Raw genomic sequence first — 22,341 nt, 5'->3', positions numbered from 1 at the left:
GATAAAATGGGCCCAACAAACCCGACCCATGATTCTGACGATTTGTATCTAAAATAAATAATTAAAATTGACTATTCACTAATTGAAGTTTAAAAAAACACACTAGCCTGCTTGCAGGCGATACATGGCATTATTATCGCGGAAACCCTCGGGCGACATCATGTATTTTAAGCCGCATAGTTCCTTGGGGCAAGTGCAAAAACTGATACAGAGCAGGGAGAAAGTAGAGAAAAAACTTTTTTCTCTTTCTCTCCCCCTGCCCTATGCATTCGTTTTTGAACTCAACCGGGAACCACGCTGCTTAAAATTCAAGATGGCCCTCGCTCACCGAAGGAGGGTATTCCGTGATGATAACACCAAGTACCACCTGCAAGCAGGCTAGAAACACACTTGTTTTTTTTTAATACTAAAATAACATCAAATCTTTAATATTATAGGAAGTGCTAAACAAAATGTGGAACCAAGGAGCACTGTAGAATTGCATCATTATAGCAGATTTTGCATAATACCAACAAAATTTTACTACTTAGATTGTTTCCATCAACATTACAAAAAAATACAAGTACAAAAAATGTGTTCAATACCAAATTAAGATAAACTTGATTGAGAGGAGAGATTTTTTAGCATTATGGAAAACATTGGCAAGAGGTTTTTATACATCTCTAAAAACAAACAACATTGAAATTTGCATTCACATTTATTTTCAGCCGTGTTTGGCTATCCTTCACAAAAAATTAGTTACACATTTTAACGCCACTTGTGTAGGAATGCTGTGCCATAAAAACAAATAGGCACTGAATCACACCACTTACAAGACAACCCCTAACTAGCTTACAGGGCAAAGAGGATTAAAAAGGCCATCATAAGACAAAAGAGACCCATGGCTTCTGACAAGGCGAACCCTAGAATAGCATAGGAGAAAAGCTGTTGCTTCAATGAAGGATTCCTAGCATATCCAATGATTAAACTGCCAAACACTGTTCCAATTCCAGCTCCAGAGCCTGGGAAAAACAAATAAACCCATTAGCATTTCAATGTTGTAACAACACTGGCAGCATATGAGGGGGGAAGGGGTTAGTTTAAAAATAAGGAGTCAAGGGAAATGTGTGGTAATTAAGAAATTAAGCCTTACACAGTTTCAAGAATAAAAATTTGCATGTTGCATTTTTACCATTTTTCGTTCTTCTTCTTAAGAGAAATTTGCTATGCTTTCTCTGTACAATGCATACTTTGGATCAACAATTATGTAGGAAAAAAATGACAAAACCTACCAGCAGCTCCTACAGTGGCTGCACCAGCACCAATAAACTTAGCAGCAGAGTCAACATCCTGCACAGCAGAACTGGTCTGGAATCCACGGCTGGCAAGAGCACCGAGCAGAGGGGATGCTGGGGCAACAGCCTAAAGTAGAATTCAAATACATGAACAAAAAAGTGAGTTAGTTACTGCTAAATAAATCATGAGTGAGATATGAAAGAAACACACCTTGCCATCAATAACCTGGTTCTGCACACCTACAAAAAAAAGAAACAATAGAAATGAGCATGAAACTATTATTTTTGTAAAATATCACATAAAATATACCTGGAAACTGACTTGAGACAACAGCTCTGGACATGTTGAACCTGCTAATGAAACAATTCAAACAGATGTTTAGAGAAGGAAATACAAGAAAGGTGAAAAATGGTAATTAGGTAAAGCGGGTTACTGTTAACAGCCTGACTTTGTAATAATTGTGATCAAATTGCTCTATTATTGAAGAACTCTCAACTTGAGAAGGTTATTAAAAAATAGCATTCTTCCATCCTTCTCCCCATAGGATAGTCTGATTTTGGCACACTGGCACTAACTAACTGGCACACATCTACCCTGAAAATCTTTCAAAATATGGCTAGTTCAAATATTGAAGAAATAGACTTGGATAAGGCTAAGCAAACGAGGACTACAGTTAACTAAATCACTCTCTTAACTTCTCGATTTAGTCAAGGTACAAGAGGTTTTTTTAAACCTGACCACTCTGAAGGGTGCAAGGGTGAGCTAGTGTGAGCACAGCATAAGTCTTTTTTACACAATTAGCCATGCTTACCTTGCCTGAGATCCACTCTGAAAAAAATGAAAGAAAAATGTATGTGAACTAAATTGTAAACTATCACCTCAATAGTCAGAATACAAATAAAAATATATTACAGTAAATGTTGGAAAATTTTGCGGGTCTTGGGATCCAAGGGTTAAATACACGATTTTAGTTAAATACAGGTATTTTGTATATATATTGGTAAATTAGTAGTATTTTTGGGGGGGTCAAAAAAACCTTGGGGTCCAAGACCTTACTGCAAATTTTCAGTGTTCGCAAATTTTCCGGTAACGATTTGTACAACATTTACTGTATGTTGCAAACTGCTAAAAAAGTTTTCAATTGTCATCCTCCTGCCCCTTTTTACAGACAAAGAGGTGGCTTATTTTGGGTGTTTGATTTGAAGTTTGAGCCATAGTGAAAAGGATATTAAACTACCATATTATTTGATAGAGCATTTTTAAAAGTATTTTTTTGAGTGTGACTAGACAATTTTATTGATGGGCATGTTTCCTTTTTCCTACTAATACAATATATGTTGTAATACTGTTTTGTGCTTGTTACATGTCACTTTCTAAGCAATTGTACTCCGACACAACAAATAAATGCACAAATAAATGTCACTAAATACCAGGAATGCATGGCAACATAGTCTTTCCTTTTCCTTTCAGTAACTTAAATGTGTAATGTAGAGAAATGGTATCGTATCTTTCAGGTAGAGAGTGCGAAAGGTACATTTAATACAACAAATATTTTGCTCTCTTTAGAATTATACGTAAAACTATATAACAGGACACAAACTCTTAAAAGAAAAAAACTTTTTAATAAAAGAAGACTAAATTTTATAACCCTACAATCCTCAGTCATCTCTTGGCCACGTGAACCATTAGAGATTCCTGAAGAAGCCGGCCGGGACCACGGCCATATTTCGACACGTGCAGAAAAACTCCACTTTTACAACTAAAACGATTTTCTTTTGTTAACCATAAGAAGAGGCTTCTCCTTTAAAAGATTTGGGTTTTTATTTAACATTTTCTTAAAGAATATCCTATATTTTGAAGCAGCAGGCTCACCTTTACCAAAGCTTGTGACTGGGGACGAATGGCAGCAGTTGCCAACGTGCGCCCATGGCCGGCCTGCAAAAATTCACACACAAACAAGTAAGCTTGAAATTATAACTTGCTAGGTGGCTGCAAAATCTTATTTACCAAATTTCTAGCGAGAGTTGTGGTGAATTTACTGCAGGTAAACATGTTGAACCGGGTTTTTTTTCTCTCCACGGACCAAGCTCCTCGTGAACTTTTGCAAGATGGACGGCGAGGGAGTGAGTCCACAATGCACAGCGCTAATGTACTCGTGAGGCATGCTGGGAGCCTCGTTTTCGTATGATTGACAGTCCACAGAGCCCCGAAAATTTGGAGGTAAAAATAAATATAAGCATTCATCTATACATAGTTGCAGAAAACAAAGATTGACTCTTTCTTTCTTTTTTATTCTCGTTTTAAACTAAACTTTTTAATATAATTGTGCTCGAGATTCTAGATGAGAAGATAATAAATACTTGGACCCAGTCCCTTGGAAGCATTTGTTCACGTGTTTTCTTATAGAATGTTGAAAACATAGCCCGGTAGATTCGAGTTGTGTCTGAGTGAAAAGCTGCAATTTTGAGTAGAGTTTATGATTGCAGCGCTATGAAAGGGAAAAAGTCTAAACGCAGCAAAGCAAGCAATAGCGCAGACGATACACCAAGCAGCAATGATGTGTCAGTTGCTGTGAACATTTTACGCAAAAGGATTTTCTGTGGGGAACCACCGGAAAAAATCCATGGTCTTGATGAAAGTAAAAGGTGAAAAATCACTTTAATTCTCCTGTATTTAGTTTTGGTTGCGATTCCTGATGGAGTATAATTTTTGTTTAATCAGTGAACTTTCAAAGCTGATAAATAGATGTGCAGAGTATGGAGAGAGTAACTCTGTTCTCATTATTGGACCAAGAGGAAGCGGCAAATCGCTGGTAAGATGGACGGGCCTTCCACCCCACTCAACCAAATAATATCAGGCCGGTGACTACTACTTTTTCATATACCTATGACTGCGCACTCCTCCTCAGTAAAACCCCAGGTTCGTGCCTGCAATCTTGATTGGGGATAAAATAACTGTCTCTTGTATCATCTTCATTGACATTGTTTACACACTAATTCACATTTGGCAGGTGATTATAAGGAGATTCACTACAATAAACTTTGCCTTTTCATTAATTTTATCCCATGACATGGCCACATAGTTTGACATTTTATCCCTATAGCAAAAGATACAAGTTGTGATTGACTTGGTGGTTGGGGGACTTGGATAATGGGGTTTGAATCTCTTACTGTATGGAGCAGTTCATTTCTATACCATAAAGCTATTTAACACATTGACCCCTCAACCGGCCTGTACCGGCTTTGGGAAGTACCCACAACCCAAAAAATTCATAAATTCAAAATAAACACAACAAGATGAAGATACTCAGGCATCAGTCTAAGGGATAAATGGTCTTGCAGATATGCATCCAACCAAGGTGTTGGCATCTACTCTTAAGCCAAATAATAGCACAGGTTCTTTGACAAATCTCAAATCGAACAAGGAAAGAAAAGCAGAATCACCCCTCTCAATAAAACGCTCAAAATACCTTACAAGGGAGAGAGATCAGCAAACACAGCTCAAGACACAAATAGATACCTTTATTCTGATCCTCCAGGTACATTTCCTTGGCCTCAAAACACAATGTCCATTCCTTGAAGGATTGTACAACCACGAAAATATCTTTACGTATTGCAAAGCATTCTGGGAGATCCAGGGGAAAATTCATGAGGGGAGGGCCAGTCAACACTCCTCTCCCCAAAGTCAGATGGTTTTTTATAAGTCTTTTCACCCCGAAGCCAAACAAATCAATTCCAGGTCATACAGACCGAGAATAGCAGTGTAAACAATTTTGGAATCAATTTGGTTTCAGAAAAGAGAGCATTTAGGAGAGCTGTGGTGATTCATTAGAAAATTATTTTCTCATCCGGGCAAAGCCAAACAAGAAAAAATCATCATGAATCCACCTTTGCTTGCAAATATCCATAAGCAAAGCACTCAATTATGCCCCAAAAGACTTCATGATGTCCTGAGACACTCTCCTAATATGCTCATAGCTGTATTTTTGATGAAAAATACAAGCAACCATCAACTTGTGCTGACTTCAGCACAACGACGAGGGATTAAAAGTGGGGACCGCAAAGCACTGTTGGAAAGCTTGGATACAGCTGACTAGGTGCAGCTGTGTTTGACTTTGACGGGCTGTATAAAACTCAGAATAGGGGGGGAGGTATCTGTTTTCAGTCTGTTTTTTTGTAAATTCAGCTCCAAAAAAGCGAGGAGTCAATGGGTTAATCAACCACCCCTAGATTTTAATCAAAATAACTAGACCTTTTTAGACTTGTGCTGTGACATACACCAGTGGATTGGATCACATATATGCCATTTCTAGCAAGTGAATATCTTTAACCTAGAAAATAGATTTTTTTTTACTTGGACATGACTGGACTCATTGATAGGGATGATATGCATAGCTTTTTTAGAAAAAAATGCCCAAGAAAACATCAGATTCAGGCAAGGTTTTGTGATAAGATTACTTTGACGGTGAATATACAGGAAAAGTACCAAAAGTGGGTTGACACTGCTGCTTTGAATTTATAAAGGCAAATATTTTTATAGAATTTGGGCTCCCTGTGGTTTTCCCAATGGTTTTAACATAAGAATTATCTGTTAGAATATCAGCCATAACTTAAAGGAGGCTTGTTTGTATATCAAGCAGAATTTGCCTACACTGTTGTATGCACCTAAGCTTGCGAAAAAGGCATTGTTCTCAGGCAGTGAGGCAAGCATAATTTTTAGGGTGTGTTGGTAAACACATTGACCCCTCAACCGGCCTGTACCGGCTTTGAGAAGTACCCACAATCCAAAAAATTCATAAATTCAAAATAAACACAACAAGATGAAGATACTCAGGCATCAGTCTAAGGGATAAATGGTCTTGCAGATATGCATCCAACCAAGGTGTTGGCATCTACTCTTAAGCCAAATAATAGCACAGGTTCTTTGACAAATCTCAAATCGAACAAGGAGAGAAAAGCAGAATCACCCCTCTCAATAAAACGCTCAAAATACCACACAAGGGAGAGAGATCAGCAAACACAGCTCAAGACATAGATACCTTTATTCTGATCCTCCAGGTACATTTCCTTGGCCTCAAAACACAAAGTCCATTCCTTGAAGGATTGTACAACCACGAAAATATCTTTACGTATTGCAAAGCATTCTGGGAGATCCAGGGGAAAATTCACGAGGGGAGGGCCAGTCAACACTCCTCTCCCCAAAGTCAGATGGTTTTTTAAAAGTCTTTTCACCCCGAAGCCAAACAAATCAATTCCAGGTCATACAGACCCAGAATAGCAGTGTAAACAAATTTGGAATCAATTTGGTTTCAGAAAAGACAGCATTTAGGAGAGCTGTGGTGATTCATTAGAAAATTATTTTCTCATCCGGGCAAAGCCAAACAAGAAAAAATAATCATGAATCCACCTTTGCTTGCAAATATCCATAAGCAAAGCACTCAATTATGCCCCAAAAGACTTCATGATGTCCTGAGACACTCTCCTAATATGCTCATAGCTGTATTTTTGATGAAAAATGCAAGCAACCATCAACTTGTGCTGGCTTCAGCACAACGACGAGGGATTAAAAGTGGGGACCGCGAAGCACTGTTGGAAAGCTTGGATACCTCTGACTAGGTGCAGCTGTGTTTGACTTTGACGGGCTGTATAAAACTCAGAATAGGGGGGGAGGTATCTGTTTTCAGTCTGTTTTTTGTAAATTCAGCTCCAAAAAAGCGAGGAGTCAATGGGTTAAGTTATAGGGAAGTGCATTTAGGAGTGTTTTTTTATGTATAATTTCTTAACCTTGTAGCTTGTTAAAGATGTTCTTAAGGATTTGTCCAAGTCAAAAACTGCCAAAGAAAACATGTTACAAGTTTACCTAAATGGTAAATACCATATTCTACTATAAATATCACCAACAGCTCCTAGAAATAATTTGACATTTTGTACTTTTTTACATTTACTTGCTTGTATTTGCACAATCAAAGAAATGTTGTTTTTGCTCTAGGTCTTGTCCAAACTGATGATAGACTTGCCATGTTAGATATAACAAGACAATTGCAATTAGAAAACACAGTTGGTGAAAGAGTGTTTGTAAGTAAGTTTGGATTTATTTTGTACTGAAAAAAAAGATTTTAACTTTCTATTTTTATTTCAGGGATCATCTGCAGAAAATTTGGCATTTCTTTTAGATTCACTGAAATGTGGTATGTATAACACTGAAAAATTTTTCATCATTCTTTCAGAAAATCACTTTTTATTTTTCCAATTCATCTCTAACTTGATAGCAAACAAACATATTAGCTTCTTTACCAGAGATAGAAAAAAAGATGGAATAAAGAAGTCTCGCTGTTTAGATGCTTGGCTAGAATTCCCTGCTCTAAAGGCATTGCTATGATAGTAAAGTACATAAGCTATGACCACACAATTTTGCACACTGCTAGGTTATTTATACCGTTATACCATGTGCAGCTTTTGAAAGATTTTGAGAGGATTGTATTTTTAAATGTTGTTCAGTGTCTTGTTATGAAAATTATTCAGTAATCTAACTTTGACTCAAATTTGCATTGGAACAAAGGAAAATATCTAAAAAGCCTCACACAGTGTGGTAGGTGTGTATCTGGTGATTAAAAGTAAACCCATTAAAAGTAAAGATCTGTGGAATAGTTTAGACACATTTAGGGATTCTAAAGGATGTGATTGGCTGAAAACAAGTGATTAAAACCAGATAAAAAATAGACCATTTTATCAAACCTAGAAACACAAACGATTATTGTATTTCCAATTTATTAATCTTTACAATGACATATAACATGAGCATATTCGATTAAATCTTACATGCATTACAACATTTTCCTCTGAGATGGGCACCCCGTAACCTTAACTTGAGTCAGAGTAAACTTTTTTTGTAGAAGCTTTTCTTTCTCAAGAAGAACTTCTTTTAAGTAAAGGAATTAAGTTTTGCAAATTGTCAAAAACAATTATTTTCCTTATTGTTTTGGCTCATCAATTTCCTGTAAAAGACTAATTTTAAGAACAATTTTGCAGTTTTTTCAATCTTTATTAATGAATCCTTCCTTTATCAGATGACATTTAATTAACTATGATACTAGACAAGGCATATATTTACTCTTGTATAAAAATATATATACATATATTGTATAAAGCTACAATCTTTGCACAAGTTAATGACTGCAATTCAATTTTTTTAGGTGGCCATGATAGCCAGTCTATTCTGTTTATACTGGATGAATTTGATCTGTTTGTCCATCACAAAAACCAGACTCTACTCTACAACCTGTTTGATGTCTCTCAGTCTGCACAAACACCAGTCTGTGTTGTTGGCTTGTCATGCCGCCTGGTGGGTACAGATTTATAGTCAGGTGTCAGGTGGGTACAGTAATTTGTTGTACAAGAAAGGCAACAAAGAAAATGGAAAATGAGCTTTGTATTTGACCTCACATTTTTCTGGCAGCCTTGTCTTAGGGATAAGTAAATGGAAGCTATTTTGGAAAAAGTTAAAAAATAAAAAAAATCTGAGAAAACTTTGCAAATTGGGGTGCAGGTGCATAGCCATTTTTTTTAGAGGGGGGTAGCACAGTCATGGATATTATATAGAAAAAGTATGATATTTGACATTACTTCAAAAAGAAATTACCTACTTTTGAACAGTCGAGAGGGGAGGGAGGGTGCATGCCCCATGGATACCCCTCTAGTGAGTGCCTACTATGATCCTTTACGTTGCATGATCCTTTACGTTGTCAATTTAAAGAAATCATGATCACTCGAGGACTACATATATTGGTATCTTTAAATCTTTCATTTCAGGATGTTGTAGAGTTACTAGAAAAACGTGTCAAATCAAGATTTTCTCATAGGCAAATTCACCTATTTAACTCATTCTCATTTGAGGAATACTTAGGAATCGTAAGGTAGGTGTCTTGTCAAGCTAATACATGGATTTATAAATTATACATACAAGTGACTTCCCTATGCCAAATGGTTTTATGCAGTTTTAATATCTCAATATTCAATAGCTATTTTGTCATTCCAAACAGATACGGCCCAGGTAGGGGCTTCAAACACAGATAAAACCACCAAGGAAATGACCACTAGGCGTGTGGCTATGCCACCAGTTTTTGTATCATGCCCCCCCTCCCCCAGGTATTTGAAGGCCCACAACAGCCCTGAAAAGCAAATAGACAGTTCATCAAGCATTTCATAACAATAATGCAATGTTATACGAAGTTGTTGCATTACTGGACCATTAGTTGTTTTATCCTGTTGTATTTTAGGTCTATCTTAACCTTACCAAGATCATCTGGAAACACATCCTTTATCCAGTGCTGGAATGACTCTGTCAAGGTACATTATTCTCATGCATGTTGTATTATAAAATCTTGAATAGTAATGTGCTGTTTATCAAATAAAAACTGACCAAATGTCTCCCAGGTGCTTTTGGAGGACAGTAAGAGCAGAGACACACTAAGAAGACAGTTTCATGTCAGCAAAGATGTCCGTTCACTTCACCAACTACTGGTTAGTAAAAAGGAAGTGAAGTCAACATAAATTTAACTCTAGACAGTCATGCAACAATATTTATCTTGAGATCTTGTTAAATGTATTTTGTAGTGGTTCCAGTAGAAAAACAAGATTTTTAGAATTTCTCCAATTTGCATTACCTGGAAACTATGAGGGATGGCTACAAACTCTAAGACTTAAAAAAAAAGTCGTTTCTAACTCTCAATTACTATATTTTCTTTTTTTAAGACCCAGCCTATATGTAACCTATGCCCAGATAATCCGTTTATAACACCTGATGATATTGTGGCTTCACATGCAGAACTTAACATGGACAGTAAAGGAGCAATTCTGCATGGTGAGAGTTTACTGAAGGCTCTCCATTGTACTCTTTTTGTTTTCCTACATTTCTATCTGTTCTTTCCTCTATTTTATACACTCGTTTTTTATAAGTCTAATTTTAAGTTGAGGCTGGGCATTCTTATTTTTGGTGCATTTTTTTTATGGATGTTTTTAAATTTCAAGTTATATGAAAGGTTCTTAAAAAAGAGTGAATAGAAAAGAAAAGTGATTTTCCCATCTCTTTGAGGCAATTACCCATCAGTGCCTGTGTCTCTTCTAGGTTTGTCTGTTCTCGAGATTTGCTTGATTGTTGCCATGAAGCACTTGCTCACAACATTTAACGGAGAGCCCTTCAATTTTGAGATGGTATATAAAGGTGAGAAGCAAAATATCCTGGGAGGTAGGATTGTCTTAGAATGCGACTCTATTTTAATAAGTGAAACTAACTCTTACTTTTTTTTAGAATATAAAAAATACTCTTACTTTTTTTTTTTAGAATATAAAAAGTTTACACAGAGGCCAGGCCACACAGCTCAATCTTTTGAGAAAGCAGTAGTTTTAAAGGTGAGATGAACAAAAAGGACTGAGCTCAAGTTTCTCCTATAAAAAAAAATTCTCCCGACCTTGTCTGAATGGGCAGTTTTTGTAGTCAATAGAATCGTACATGCTGATACATATTTTTTTGTGTGTGTGGAAATGACGCAGGCGGAGAGAGGAGCGAAAAAGAAAGGAACGGGACATTTCTTTTTCTTCCTTCTCGTTCGTGTGATTTTCATACGTGCATAAACTTTACGCCCACTTCCTTCTCTATTTTATTCAATAGTAAAGAGCCTGCTTTTTTTGTGTTTCTCTTAGTTGCTTATATTTCTACCTGACCCACAGGCTTTTGAGCATCTACTGGCTTTAGAACTGGTGAAGCCGGTTGAAGGCTCGTCCAAGCTTGTGCAGAAGGAGTACCGACTTATGACTCTGTTAGTGGATACTTCACAAGTTATAGAAGCCATTAATAAATACCCTGAATGTCCGACCGAAGTAAAGCATTGGGCAACAAGCAACTTGGAATAGAACTAATTTTCAGTTGACCTTGGGTGTGCAGTAGAAACAGGCGTTGACATCATTGTACACAATGTTGGGAAGGGCTTGGAAGTAGTTCCCAAACATTCGTTTTGTCTTATCCTCGACCGAGTGAGGCGACGCCAGCTTAGATATTCTAGGGAAGGAAATGACCGCTTTTTGGCGGTCGATGGGGTTGCGGGCGCTTTCTGCGCCAAACCCTGGCTACGCTCATGTAGAAACCATGCACGAGCTGATGACTACACGGACTACAGCTGCAAAAGAAAAGCTTCACTGAACACAGGACATGATTAAATCCTCCTGCCGTGTCAAACTGTGATTCTAGTATGTTTATTGGTTAATTTTCTTAAAACCGCGTCTTGGTGGTTGCTACAGTAACACGCGTCGAACGAATGTGAAAGAATGTGAAAGACAGCAATAAAGTGATGCTTTCATAAATATGCCTCGATCCAAATCATTCGTCTTCGTAATGTGCCTACACATCATATCAGAGAATTTTCTTGAATCTATGTGAAATGATGGCCACAAGCTTCGTAAAATAAAAAAAATACACATCGTTCGAGCTACAGCATTCTAGAAAGTTGAAGTTGAGTTGAAGAAAAAAAGGTTTACAAGTTCACAAAAATTACGTGTCTTGAAGTATAAAATGTACTCGCACGAGAAATGATATTCAGGCATCCCGAGGATGCAACATAGCCATGGACTTGTTTTCGCGACAAAAGATCTTATTTTGTGCAGGGTGAAGGCCCAGCGATGACATTGGATATATAGTTCCCATTAACTTGTGAACCTTTTTTTTCTTGGGAATGTCACGGAATCGACTATATACCTAAAATCCAGGTTATGTATGTGAAAGAAGGGTGAAAATGAATGACTACGCATCATTACGCTGAGAGTGGGGTGAGGGTGGAATATGGCGCATAAAAAATTTTGGTCTTTGGAATTGAGAAATGTAAGGGCAGCACTTTTTTTCTCTAATCAAACAACCTTGGTTAACCAAAAAGTCCCTATTCTATATACATCTTCCTGTTCCTGTGTTTTTCCATCACAATAAATAAATAGTATAAACGTTCTTTTCCATTTTGATGGCTTTGAGAAGACCATGGCTCGATCTAGAGATGGCTTCCTTGTAAACCAGTGGTAACGGTCTCGTCTGCCATCAACAGTAGTCGCACAACCCCTACTGCCCGCTTCAGCGCTTCGCATTTGGCAAAGTAGTCATCGACCAAAGATATCCTATCCATTGACGTCTCTCCTGTAAAATTCTACGGACAGTTAAGAAAATTTTTAAGTGGATTGATTAGCGAGCAAAGGCCGTGTTTGCAGGGAAACCTGTAAACATAGATTCGCTAGTGGATTTGAATACACAAAACGATCCGTACCTCCTTGACAATCTCTTGGACTAGAGTCATCGCATCATAGTTTGTATGCCCCTCGTTCATCAGAGCGCGGGCAAGAAAGTGACGAAGTGAGGAGGCGAATGCATGAAAGACCAGCGAACGGTAGCAACCCTGACTGGCATCGATCCAGTTGGACGGGAAGAGGCACGGCGCACCATCCTCACCTGAAGTGACATCAGTGGTATGAAAGTGATACTTTTATAAGTGGTGTGACAATTTATCAAAATACACAATAGAAAGGAATTAGGATCGACTCCATCCAGAATTGCAGTCATAGGCCGAATTGCTTTGATGAATTATTTACAACTAAATGAGGTGTTTACAGGATAGCTATCAAAGGCACACTGAATAAAAGAAGTGATGGTATGTTGGTTCCCCCTGTGCAGTCTACTAAATTTATTTGTGCGACGGAGCAAAAGATAACATGAGGTATGAAAAATGTTTGAATCAACGTGTATGTTAACTCTTTTATTATCTTACCGCGTCGCGATATCGATATAACTAGAAAATACTAGGTGATATGCTAAGGCTTTATGAGAATAGGAAAATTCAATCAACAGGGTTGAAGATGTTCCCTCAACTTTCTACCGATACAGTAAACATATAAAGACGTATAAAAAATTTAGCATTTTAAGAACCCTTTTCATAAGAACCTTATAAGTCTGGTGGGGGAAAATAGGTTCTCATTTGAAAGATCCCTAAAATGTTGTGTCAAAATCCTGATTACAGTTGATAACAAGAAAGAAAAGATACTTTTAATTAAATGTTTTGTGTATTGAATACACAGTTCAATACAACATGGGCTTATATGTTGTGTTCAGCATTGATTGTTAAAGTCAGCAAGCATTCTAAATAGTAGATGGTCTCCGTTGATGTTGTTGTATTGATGAGCTAAAGTTTTAAGCGTGTTCTTCGTCCTACAAGTAAAGACCAGCGTATCGAACCTAGAATTTTCTAGATCAGGCTGAATATGCTCTTACAAATCGGGGTACCTTTTGACAAATCAGGCTGTTATGTTCTTAATTGGTTCTTTTTTATATAAACTGAACAATAATATTCTCTTTTCTAAAGGCTGCCTGAAGTCTTCTCAGAAACATAACAGCACAAGTTGATGATTACTTACCGTTATAGTTCTCCAGAGCAGCTATACACCCTGCCTCCGATAGACCTTTACCCGGCAACACCATGCCACATTGCAAAGTGTTCCTGGTACGGTTAAAAGCGCGCCAGAACACATTCTCTGATAGCGTTAGCTGGTGCTTTGAGGATGCACAGATTAAAGCAGTGCGGAGAGGAATGGAACCACGACAATGTACCAAAGCGTAGGGAGAATCCTCGTTCGACTTAGAGAGACGCCAGCCACGAAATTCAGATCTGGAAACCGTAACAGTACTTCCAAAATCTTTGTCCTGAACATCAAGAAGGTATACGAGAATCATGGTTCCAGTTGACAAAGAGAGAAGCTGTAACAGCTGGAGTGACAGGCGCGCGAAAACAAAGATCCCAGAGGAACGACAATATTCTGAAACCGACTCATCAACCTCGCCAGTAGTAAAGATCGCCCCTATTCGGTAATTCCGTAAGGCTTCAACAATGCGTTTAAACCATGAACTCTGTAGGGTAGTTCCATGCAATACGAGATTTACGTCAGTGAATTCTTGTTGCGCTTTGAACGAGTCATTATACCCAACGTTTTTGAACGTATGTGTCACATCACCGTTTATTAAGACAGCTCTAAGATCATTATCCTCCCAGCCAGCAACAGGCGCTATCGTATGCTGCAAGAGAAGTCCTTGCACCAACTGAGAGGAGCAAGCTGATAGACCAACCACTGACTTGAAATGAAAAGAATCTGCAGTGATAACGCTTAGGTTGGAGCGCTTCTGGGTCGACAACTGGGCATGAATTACCTGAGCAGCAAGTCGGCACTCAAAGCTTGATTCGCCAGTAAGTGTTTCTGCAAGAATCTCAAGGTTGTCTTTGTTAAATATCTTGCTCGTACGACTAGAATTGGAAGCATCATGTAGTACTTTATCGGAGTGTATAACATCAACTTGCGAATCCTCTGCTATGTGTCTGGAAGTTCTCGTGATATTTTGGAGACCATGTTGCGTTGTTGCAGTATTTTTCTTACAGTTGAAAGATAAAAACTTTAGCATTTCCTGTGTTTTTTTAAGCTGTTCTTGTTGTGATGGAGACCTGGTTTTAGTAGAAGTTCTCTGAGTAGTAAATTGGTTGTGTTGTCTTGTATCAATATCGTCGAGGCAAGCATCAAATTCATCATCAATAAGATATTTTGTTTGAGATTCCATACAAAATTTTGATTTGTCTTCACATAGAGTAGAAACATCTTCATATCTCCTTGAACCATAATTACTTTTAGGCACATGTTCAGATATTTCAATAGAAGCTTTTTTGTTACTATTTTTTCGAGAAACAATACTTTCTAAGAATATTTCCACTGGTACCCTCATTGCTTCAATTTTATTTAGACATACTGCAAGAGCCTCATCATTTAACCGAGAAATCGAAGATACAGAAACACCCTGCAATGTGAAAACACATAAAATGCATAAAACATGTAATGCAATATTGCTGCTTTCAGTGGCAGAGTGATACCAATATTTCATGGTGACAAAATTCCTTCATAATTTAATAACAATAGCAAAAAATGATTTTTATTAAGGATTCAAAGATATGCACTGGGAATGCCTAAAAATAATGAAAAATCCAACAGCCAAATAAATTCTTCAAGCTTTACCTATAAATTATTATAAAGAGATAAACGTTCTGACTTATTTTTGTCAGTTTCTAATTATGGAGTCTATTTTAATTGAGACTTGTTTAGTGACAAGCCAGGAAGTTTTTTTTTTTTGCCCTACCATCATGTCCCCGGCATCTTAAGGTCCTTAATAACATGGTTCCACAACATTAAAACCACTTTATTTCACAGCAAGTCAAATTTTTTTTTTAATTTTTTTGATTTGCAAAACGGTTTGGCTGATACTAAAAAAGCAAAACCTTCAGCATTATCTGAGGATATATCATAATATTTTACCACAACCTTTTATCATAATATTTTACCACAACCTTTGTCATCCGTTTCCTCTGGGACATTATTACCTGTTCCACCAGCTCAGCTGTAGTTCTACACAGTGATCCAATCATACAGACTAGTGTTTTGCACCCTGTGCCATATCTCTTATGCATTCCTTGGCAGGCATTGTTGATGATGAAACCTGCTGGATGCTAATGCAAAAAAAAAGTTCTTTTCAATAAATAACTTTCAATGTGATCAGCTCAAGACAAAATTTGAAGACAAGATTAGCGTAATAAGGTATTGATTCACAGCTGAAATTTCAGGACTGGAGAGATTTGATGATGTTGTAACAGTAGAAAAAAAATATTCTTCTTTTTTCTTTATTTTTTCAAAGGATTTTCAGTTTTTAGAGTATTCATTATGTTTTTCTGGAAAAACATGAGCATGCATTTGAAAAAATAAATCTTGAAAAAATAAATAGCAAGCTATTGTAGTCGCTGAAGCAAAGGCCAATCTTCAGATTTGTTAAAGGTACGAGTGTTCCTATCATATTATAATATTGCAATATTACCTGTATATCGAGGTACTGCATCAGATAAGCTGCACTATTGCATATAATTTCATCTCCCTCATCGATAACGCATTTGGTACTGTGTGCATGGTTATAATCATGACATGATTAGACATCGATTTTGCTTATTATCCAAGAAGCCTTAGAAAATGTGATTTAAACATAAATCGGAGTATTACTTAATGATACCTTAGAGATGGGCCGAGCAAAGTCCCCATTGAAGAAGCTGTAATTCAATTAAGACATGCTCACATTACATTCATTTTCATACACTAAATACACTATATACTACAATTTCATACCTATTGCTTGGGCAACCACAAAACTTTGTTCGGAATCCATACAAAATTCTCAATTTATGATTGGTGTCGGCAAAATTACCTTTTATTTCATCCACCATCTTGGCCGGGTGAAATGAGAAGACTGGGTCGATAAGCTCACGAAGACATATTGACTGAAATTGAAAAACGTTTTTCTTTAGACTTTCTACATGGGTCATTATAAAAATAATGCCATATTCCGTTGGTTAGCATAGATAGAGAGATTAGGGCTGGGAGTAGTTACATGGTGAATATTGTTTGGTGAAGAGAAAGTACGAAAGTTTCCGAGAAATTGACGAATTTATTCCGGAGAATTCACGAACATAACATAGATGACGCAATGAAACCGGAGCGACGAAAATAGCCAAGATGGCGGCTGCCGTACGGTTCCGTGCAGCGAGTTTTTCTCCAGGAAAGAAACTAGTTTGTAAATATGTCCAAAGGTATATGTTTATATTTAAAACGTAATTCAACTGTATAAGATAATCAAATCGATTTTGAGCACACAGATAAGAAATACCTTTTTTTCAGGTCATTTGTTACATCTACCAGCCGTCATCTTTCAACAAACGCCGGTATCAAGTCTCAAACTCTTAACTCATCAGAAAGGCGGACAAATACAGGTGTTATAACACCACATTCTAGAATACTGGTACCTTCTAAGTACGATGTGTCCTCTAAAAGAACATTTATCAAGACATTTGTACCCGATCCCTTTAAATCTACTCGAAGGAAAAAATATTCAGAACGGAAAATAATGGGGTAAGGATAAGTTATAATTAAGTACTATTTACCACAAGCAAAACAAACAGATCGGAGTGGTTGAACAGTCGTGATGACCCTTTTGATAGGTGTTTTACTAAAAGGGACTCTTTCTTTTCGTTGACTGGTGTCTGAAAATAATTAAGAAGTGCATTCTATACTAGTTTTAATCCAAAAGAGAAACCTTTGGTAGTTCAAAACCCCTACACTATAGTTTTTCTTAATCGTCAAAGCCTAAAGCCCCAATACGCAAGCAGGGAAGGTAAAGCTTGATAGTTTAGTTTTAGAAATGAGCCAATCGTGATGTGAGTAATTGTTTGACATCACATTTTGATCTAGCCAATCATTCTTGGCTAAAAACATATGCTTCACTGTGCTAAAAAAAGAATATGATGCACACAGAAACATACAGATATATAAACTATGGAGAATCACATTTTGTGTTTATGACTAATGGTAGCTTGTGTTATATATTAGCTCCAGCAATTATTGTAGACTGACTAATTTCATCATTGAACCTTTTTTTTTTATTCAGATATTCAATGGAAGACATGTATAATGTCGTGGCAGACGTTGATGATTACAAGCACTTTGTACCATGGTGCAGGGATTCTACAACATTTAGACGGCGCCCAGGATGCTTCAAAGCTAAACTTTGTGTGGGGTTTCCACCGTTATTATCAGAAAAATATACATCAACAGTGACTATTGTGCCACCTAATCTTGTTAAGGTACTGTATCAGTATAATTGATGATGGAAGGTCCATATATCCAAGTGAGCAATGGGGATGACAGTGAGCAATGCATTCATTGGTGATCAACCTAACACTGTCATTATTTAAGTCTGAATATCAAGTAATTTTCTTAAAAGGAATCGAAAGTCTTAATTTCTGCATGTCAGTAATCATATCTGGTGGTTCCTTTAAGATATGTTTATTGTTCTCCATGAAGCATTTTTCTGAATCACTTTCCATGTCAATTTCATTTTTATAGACATTCCTGATTAATTTTTCAAACTTTGAAAAAAATATCATGGAATTGGATTGTATTGATTTAATGTTAACATATATCCAAAGCTATGCCCTAAAACTCTGTAAAATCATGGAAATGTTATCTTGTTACATGATTTTTGGGACCGTTGGCTGCTCTTTAAGTCTAACAAATTCTCTTGTTTATTATAATTATTTCAGTCTGAATGCACAGATGGGGAGATGTTTAATTACATGTTGACAGTGTGGAAGTTTGGTCCTGGTCTTAAAGACAATCCTAACACCTGCACATTGGATTTTTTTGTAAGTTTGTAGAGAATAATAATTTAAAATAATGTATTAGTACAATTTTTATGTTAAGCCAATTTTCTTGTGTAAAATTTAAGACTTTGATTCTCTAAACAAGAGATTTTCCTTTAAAAAATTAGGTAGAATTTGAGTTCAAGTCCTTACTGCATTCAAGGCTGTCAACTATGTTTTTCGATGAAGTAGTGAAGAAAATGGTGCGAGCGTTTGAGGATAGGTGTGCATACCTTTATGGCCCTCAGCGACTCAAAATGGGTATAAAATCACGTACACCAAACCCAGGTATGCTATCTGTGTAAGATTATACTTTTGCACTCAAGGTTCAGTGGTAAAACCAAAGTAGTACATAAAAATACTTTTGGTTTTGTGCTTTAATTAAGCCTCAAACAGAGTTGATCAGATTTCCAAATCTCATGCCAGTTTAACACTCTCAGCAACTCCCTCTATGTTTGAATCTGACGTGAGAGCTGATGAGAGCTTCCACCATTCAATTGTGATGGAGATCAGATGTATTTTGGTCAGCAGTTTTCAGAAAAAGATCATGATTTGGGGAAGAATCCTGTCTTGTCAACTCTCAAATACCATTTTTTAATTGCAACCCTGGGACTCTCATCAACTCACATCCTGTATTTGATTGAGGCTCTAATATCTCAACCATAAACATAGCATATGATTTATTCTCACTTTAGAATGTACTTCGTTTTCAGATACCAGATGATGTTAGCTAGAGTATAGGATAGTCTGCAATCATATTCCAGAGTATAATTTCATCCCAACTTAATTATTTAACACAGTTACAGTATAATAAACAGGTCTACTGTAAAACTCTGAAAATGAGCTCATGTGCTTACACTATGGACCTTTAAATATATCTGAATTTACACTTTATTTTGATATATACACTGATATGCATACTATACAATTTTAAAAGCAGCCCTCTGCAGAAAGATGGTATCTATTTAGAAAAAACCCTGGTCTTGGCCTATTTTATTGTTTGGTTGTCTCTTGAGCAAATAATGTTTTCTGCTCTTGAACAGCCAAAGCACAGAGCAACGTCTTTTTGATTAGCCAAACAACACTCTCAGAGCCTTGCGTGTCATCAGGGCCATAGCACAGAGCAACGTCTTCTTGATTAGCCAAACAACAATCCCAGAGCCTTGCGTGTCATCAGGGCCATAGCACAGAGCAACGTCTTTTTGATTAGCCAAACAACACTCCCAGAGCCTTGCGTGTCATCAGGGCCATAGCAGTGGGTGGGGCTGTGCCCCCCCCCCCCCCCAATACTTTCTAGATGTTTCCTTATTGTTCTCACAATCATTATTACCTGCTAGGGCTCTGGTCATTCAGTTACTGGCAAGCCAAGCTCAGTACCACAAAAGAAAAACTGTAGCTAGGTTTGAGACCCTGGAGCTTGGGTAGTTTAATACCCAGTGGGGCTAAAATGTTGCAGGCTTATTTTGTTAACAGTATATCAGTGATATGAAGAGTGGGCTTATTTTCAGAGTTTTAAGGTATCTATTTTTATAAGAATTGTATAATAGAGCAATAAACACGGACTGTTTACCAACTTTTGTTATTTATAAACTTTCTATAAATATCAAAGCATCAAGTATGCCTACTAATATTTGTAAATATGGATTTGTTTTATATGGTTTTACTGGTTTAACCAATGCCATTGGTGGAGACATTGGTGGTCTAGAGCTTACAACAAATTTTGATCAATTTCAGCTTGGTTTTAGCATACCTGTCAACCTGCGAAAATCTCAAGGCTTGAGATTTTTTTGGGGGAGGGGGTATATTGACTTTTTCTTTATTCTTTATTCTTTATTCTATTTCCACCAGTTATACTGGTGCGGGAAGGGGTGTCTATAACCTCGCAGGCGTTTGCCATATAGAAAGCTCTCGCAAACAAATCATTTTATAGATCTCACGAGGGTGTTACATAAATTGCACTACACAAGGGAGTTATTGTTTAAAAAATTTTAATAGAAAATAGCAAAATGAAGATTTTCTGTAGAATAATTTTTCTGGAGCGATAAAAATCGCTAAAAAGTGGGAGATTTGGTGCTTAGCACGGGAGGGGGTGAGAAGGGGTCCAAAATCTTGAGACTCCCGTCTAATGCGGAAGAGTTGACAGGTATGTTTTAGCCAATTGATAAATCTTGGGCTGGTTATTTGATCTAGTTATTTCGATTTACTCAGGGAAAACTTTTTGAACTTATTGATTATGTACATAATTTTATATACTTGAAATAATCCATAGTATCAAGAATAAGAATTTTGCCTTTTTGTGCAAAAAACAATAGTAGTGTGAATTAATTGTTAATTTACACCAGAACATGATCTGAAATGTCATATTTCAAACTTTTGGTCTTGAAAAACATGCAGGCAGCTTGCAAAATTGAAAAAAATGGAACATATCTTATTCTAATTTGAAGATGATGAGTTTTACTGGAATAAGAAGAATTTTGTTAAGTCATGGGATTTCAAAGATTTAAAAGATGGAGAGGTTGTCTCTATTTTTATCCAATAAAGTGAGCATTTAATTATTGCAATCCCTTATCTTTTATGAAATAAACACAAAAAGCCCAAATTGTCGTGATCGTGAACTAGAAGAATAAATACTATACACCAAAAACTGGTATTCGACTCTGCCTTATCTTTTATTGTATATATGTTACCAGTTTATGCGATCTGCACTGTAGGTGCGCTTGAGCTGCTGAAACTTGCCCCAGCTGAAAAATATCAGAAGGAAAAGGGAGTTTGTTTTAGCAGAAATATGATTATGTCACTTCGATAAAATCCAAAACGATAGTTATATGTATGTTTAGAACAGGGGCATAGCCAGGGGGAGGGCGATTTCTCAAGAACATCTGCTTCCCACTGAATTGTGACTATAATAAGACGTAATAGCCGAATTGGACCAGAAAGGGGGAAAACCCCCTGGCTACTCACCTGTAAAAGGGTTTGATAAGAAAGATTTGTCCAAGAAATATTTTAAGGAAAAGATATTTAGGAAGAATGAGAACAAAATGAACACCAAATGATCCTTTTAGACCTTTGAAATATGCCCATATAACCCTATTCTACCTTTCAGGCTCTTTTCCACTCTTCTGGTGTACTAGTCTTGTAAAATCTCGGGTCCCAGAGAAGAAGAGTGGGGTTAATATAGTGGGTAATAGCACTTTAAAACGAAACTGTTGCATGGGTGTGGTGGAATTTCTTCACTTGTCCCGACCCTGTGAGAGTGGGGAAAAACAGGGATAAACAACCCTAGGGATTTGGCTCTTTTTAGATGGTTTTTTGCCTAAGATACCATGTAGTTGTACCGTTTGCACCCCGAAGGCCATTAGACTTTAGCGCCAAATTGGGGGGGGGGGGATTATTTTATTTTTGTTTAGGGTTAGGCCTGGGACTCTGCGCCCGACATTCTGGCTCGCGTGAAAGAGTGTCCTGTAGACAGCTGGTAGACTGAGTAGACAGAGCGGATTTATTGCATGCGCATGCGCGAACATGGACCAATCAACGATCTTCGCGGCAAAAAATTGAAATACGAGCACGCGCAACGGACGTCCCCACGTATCCGTTTTTGTTTGAAAACGCAACTAAAAGGGAGAGCAAAAATTGTGACCCCCTAGACCGGGCACCCAAAAATTTGCACCCCTCCCTTGCACAGAGATAAACAACAAATACCGGTGTCGCTAGAAAGCGACTACGTCGTCGACGACATTAACAGAGACATTCTAGGTTTAGCAACATTT

At 37.2% G+C, this 22,341-nt stretch overlaps 4 protein-coding genes across 5 annotated transcripts; 2 read left to right on the top strand and 2 right to left on the bottom strand.

Moving 5' to 3' along the window:
• Nucleotides 1-678: 678 nt before the first annotated feature.
• LOC5514777 (ATP synthase lipid-binding protein, mitochondrial) lies at nt 679-3,436 on the bottom strand. Its single transcript, XM_032384466.2, has 7 exons — nt 3,283-3,436; nt 3,148-3,210; nt 2,087-2,103; nt 1,585-1,628; nt 1,486-1,514; nt 1,272-1,401; nt 679-1,001 (listed from the first exon to the last, which is right to left on the bottom strand). The coding sequence occupies exons 1-7, from the start codon at nt 3,325-3,327 to the stop codon at nt 832-834; spliced, it is 498 nt and encodes a 165-aa protein (XP_032240357.2). The 5' UTR covers nt 3,328-3,436; the 3' UTR covers nt 679-831.
• A 229-nt stretch (nt 3,437-3,665) lies between these two features.
• LOC5514776 (origin recognition complex subunit 4) lies at nt 3,666-11,754 on the top strand. Its single transcript, XM_032384462.2, has 13 exons — nt 3,666-3,920; nt 3,997-4,087; nt 7,066-7,141; nt 7,264-7,349; nt 7,414-7,462; nt 8,468-8,616; nt 9,084-9,187; nt 9,551-9,620; nt 9,708-9,794; nt 10,026-10,134; nt 10,399-10,494; nt 10,615-10,682; nt 11,001-11,754. Exons 1-13 carry the CDS (start codon nt 3,766-3,768, stop codon nt 11,181-11,183), a joined length of 1,323 nt encoding a protein of 440 aa, XP_032240353.2. The 5' UTR covers nt 3,666-3,765; the 3' UTR covers nt 11,184-11,754.
• A 381-nt stretch (nt 11,755-12,135) lies between these two features.
• On the bottom strand, nt 12,136-16,753 carry LOC5514778. 2 transcript variants are annotated; one of them, XM_032384461.2, is made up of 7 exons: nt 16,585-16,753; nt 16,393-16,429; nt 16,204-16,282; nt 15,716-15,841; nt 13,716-15,138; nt 12,575-12,756; nt 12,136-12,457 (listed from the first exon to the last, which is right to left on the bottom strand). In XM_032384461.2, exons 1-7 carry the CDS (start codon nt 16,700-16,702, stop codon nt 12,305-12,307), a joined length of 2,118 nt encoding a protein of 705 aa, XP_032240352.2. In that variant the 5' UTR covers nt 16,703-16,753; the 3' UTR covers nt 12,136-12,304. The 2 variants fall into 2 exon arrangements, with proteins under 2 accessions (XP_032240352.2, XP_032240351.2); XM_032384460.2 differs by having other exon boundaries at nt 16,506-16,639.
• A 2-nt stretch (nt 16,754-16,755) lies between these two features.
• Nucleotides 16,756-20,202, top strand: LOC5514771 (coenzyme Q-binding protein COQ10 homolog B, mitochondrial). The gene is made up of 6 exons (XM_001634942.3): nt 16,756-16,966; nt 17,055-17,285; nt 17,821-18,016; nt 18,476-18,577; nt 18,703-18,862; nt 19,288-20,202. The coding sequence occupies exons 1-6, from the start codon at nt 16,893-16,895 to the stop codon at nt 19,296-19,298; spliced, it is 774 nt and encodes a 257-aa protein (XP_001634992.3). The 5' UTR covers nt 16,756-16,892; the 3' UTR covers nt 19,299-20,202.
• Nucleotides 20,203-22,341: the final 2,139 nt, after the last annotated feature.

Source organism: Nematostella vectensis, chromosome 2 (genome assembly GCF_932526225.1).
Source record: "Nematostella vectensis chromosome 2, jaNemVect1.1, whole genome shotgun sequence".
Lineage (NCBI taxonomy): Eukaryota > Metazoa > Cnidaria > Anthozoa > Actiniaria > Edwardsiidae > Nematostella > Nematostella vectensis.
Note: the sequence above shows the minus strand (reverse complement) of the source record. Positions and strands in the feature narration are given on the sequence as shown.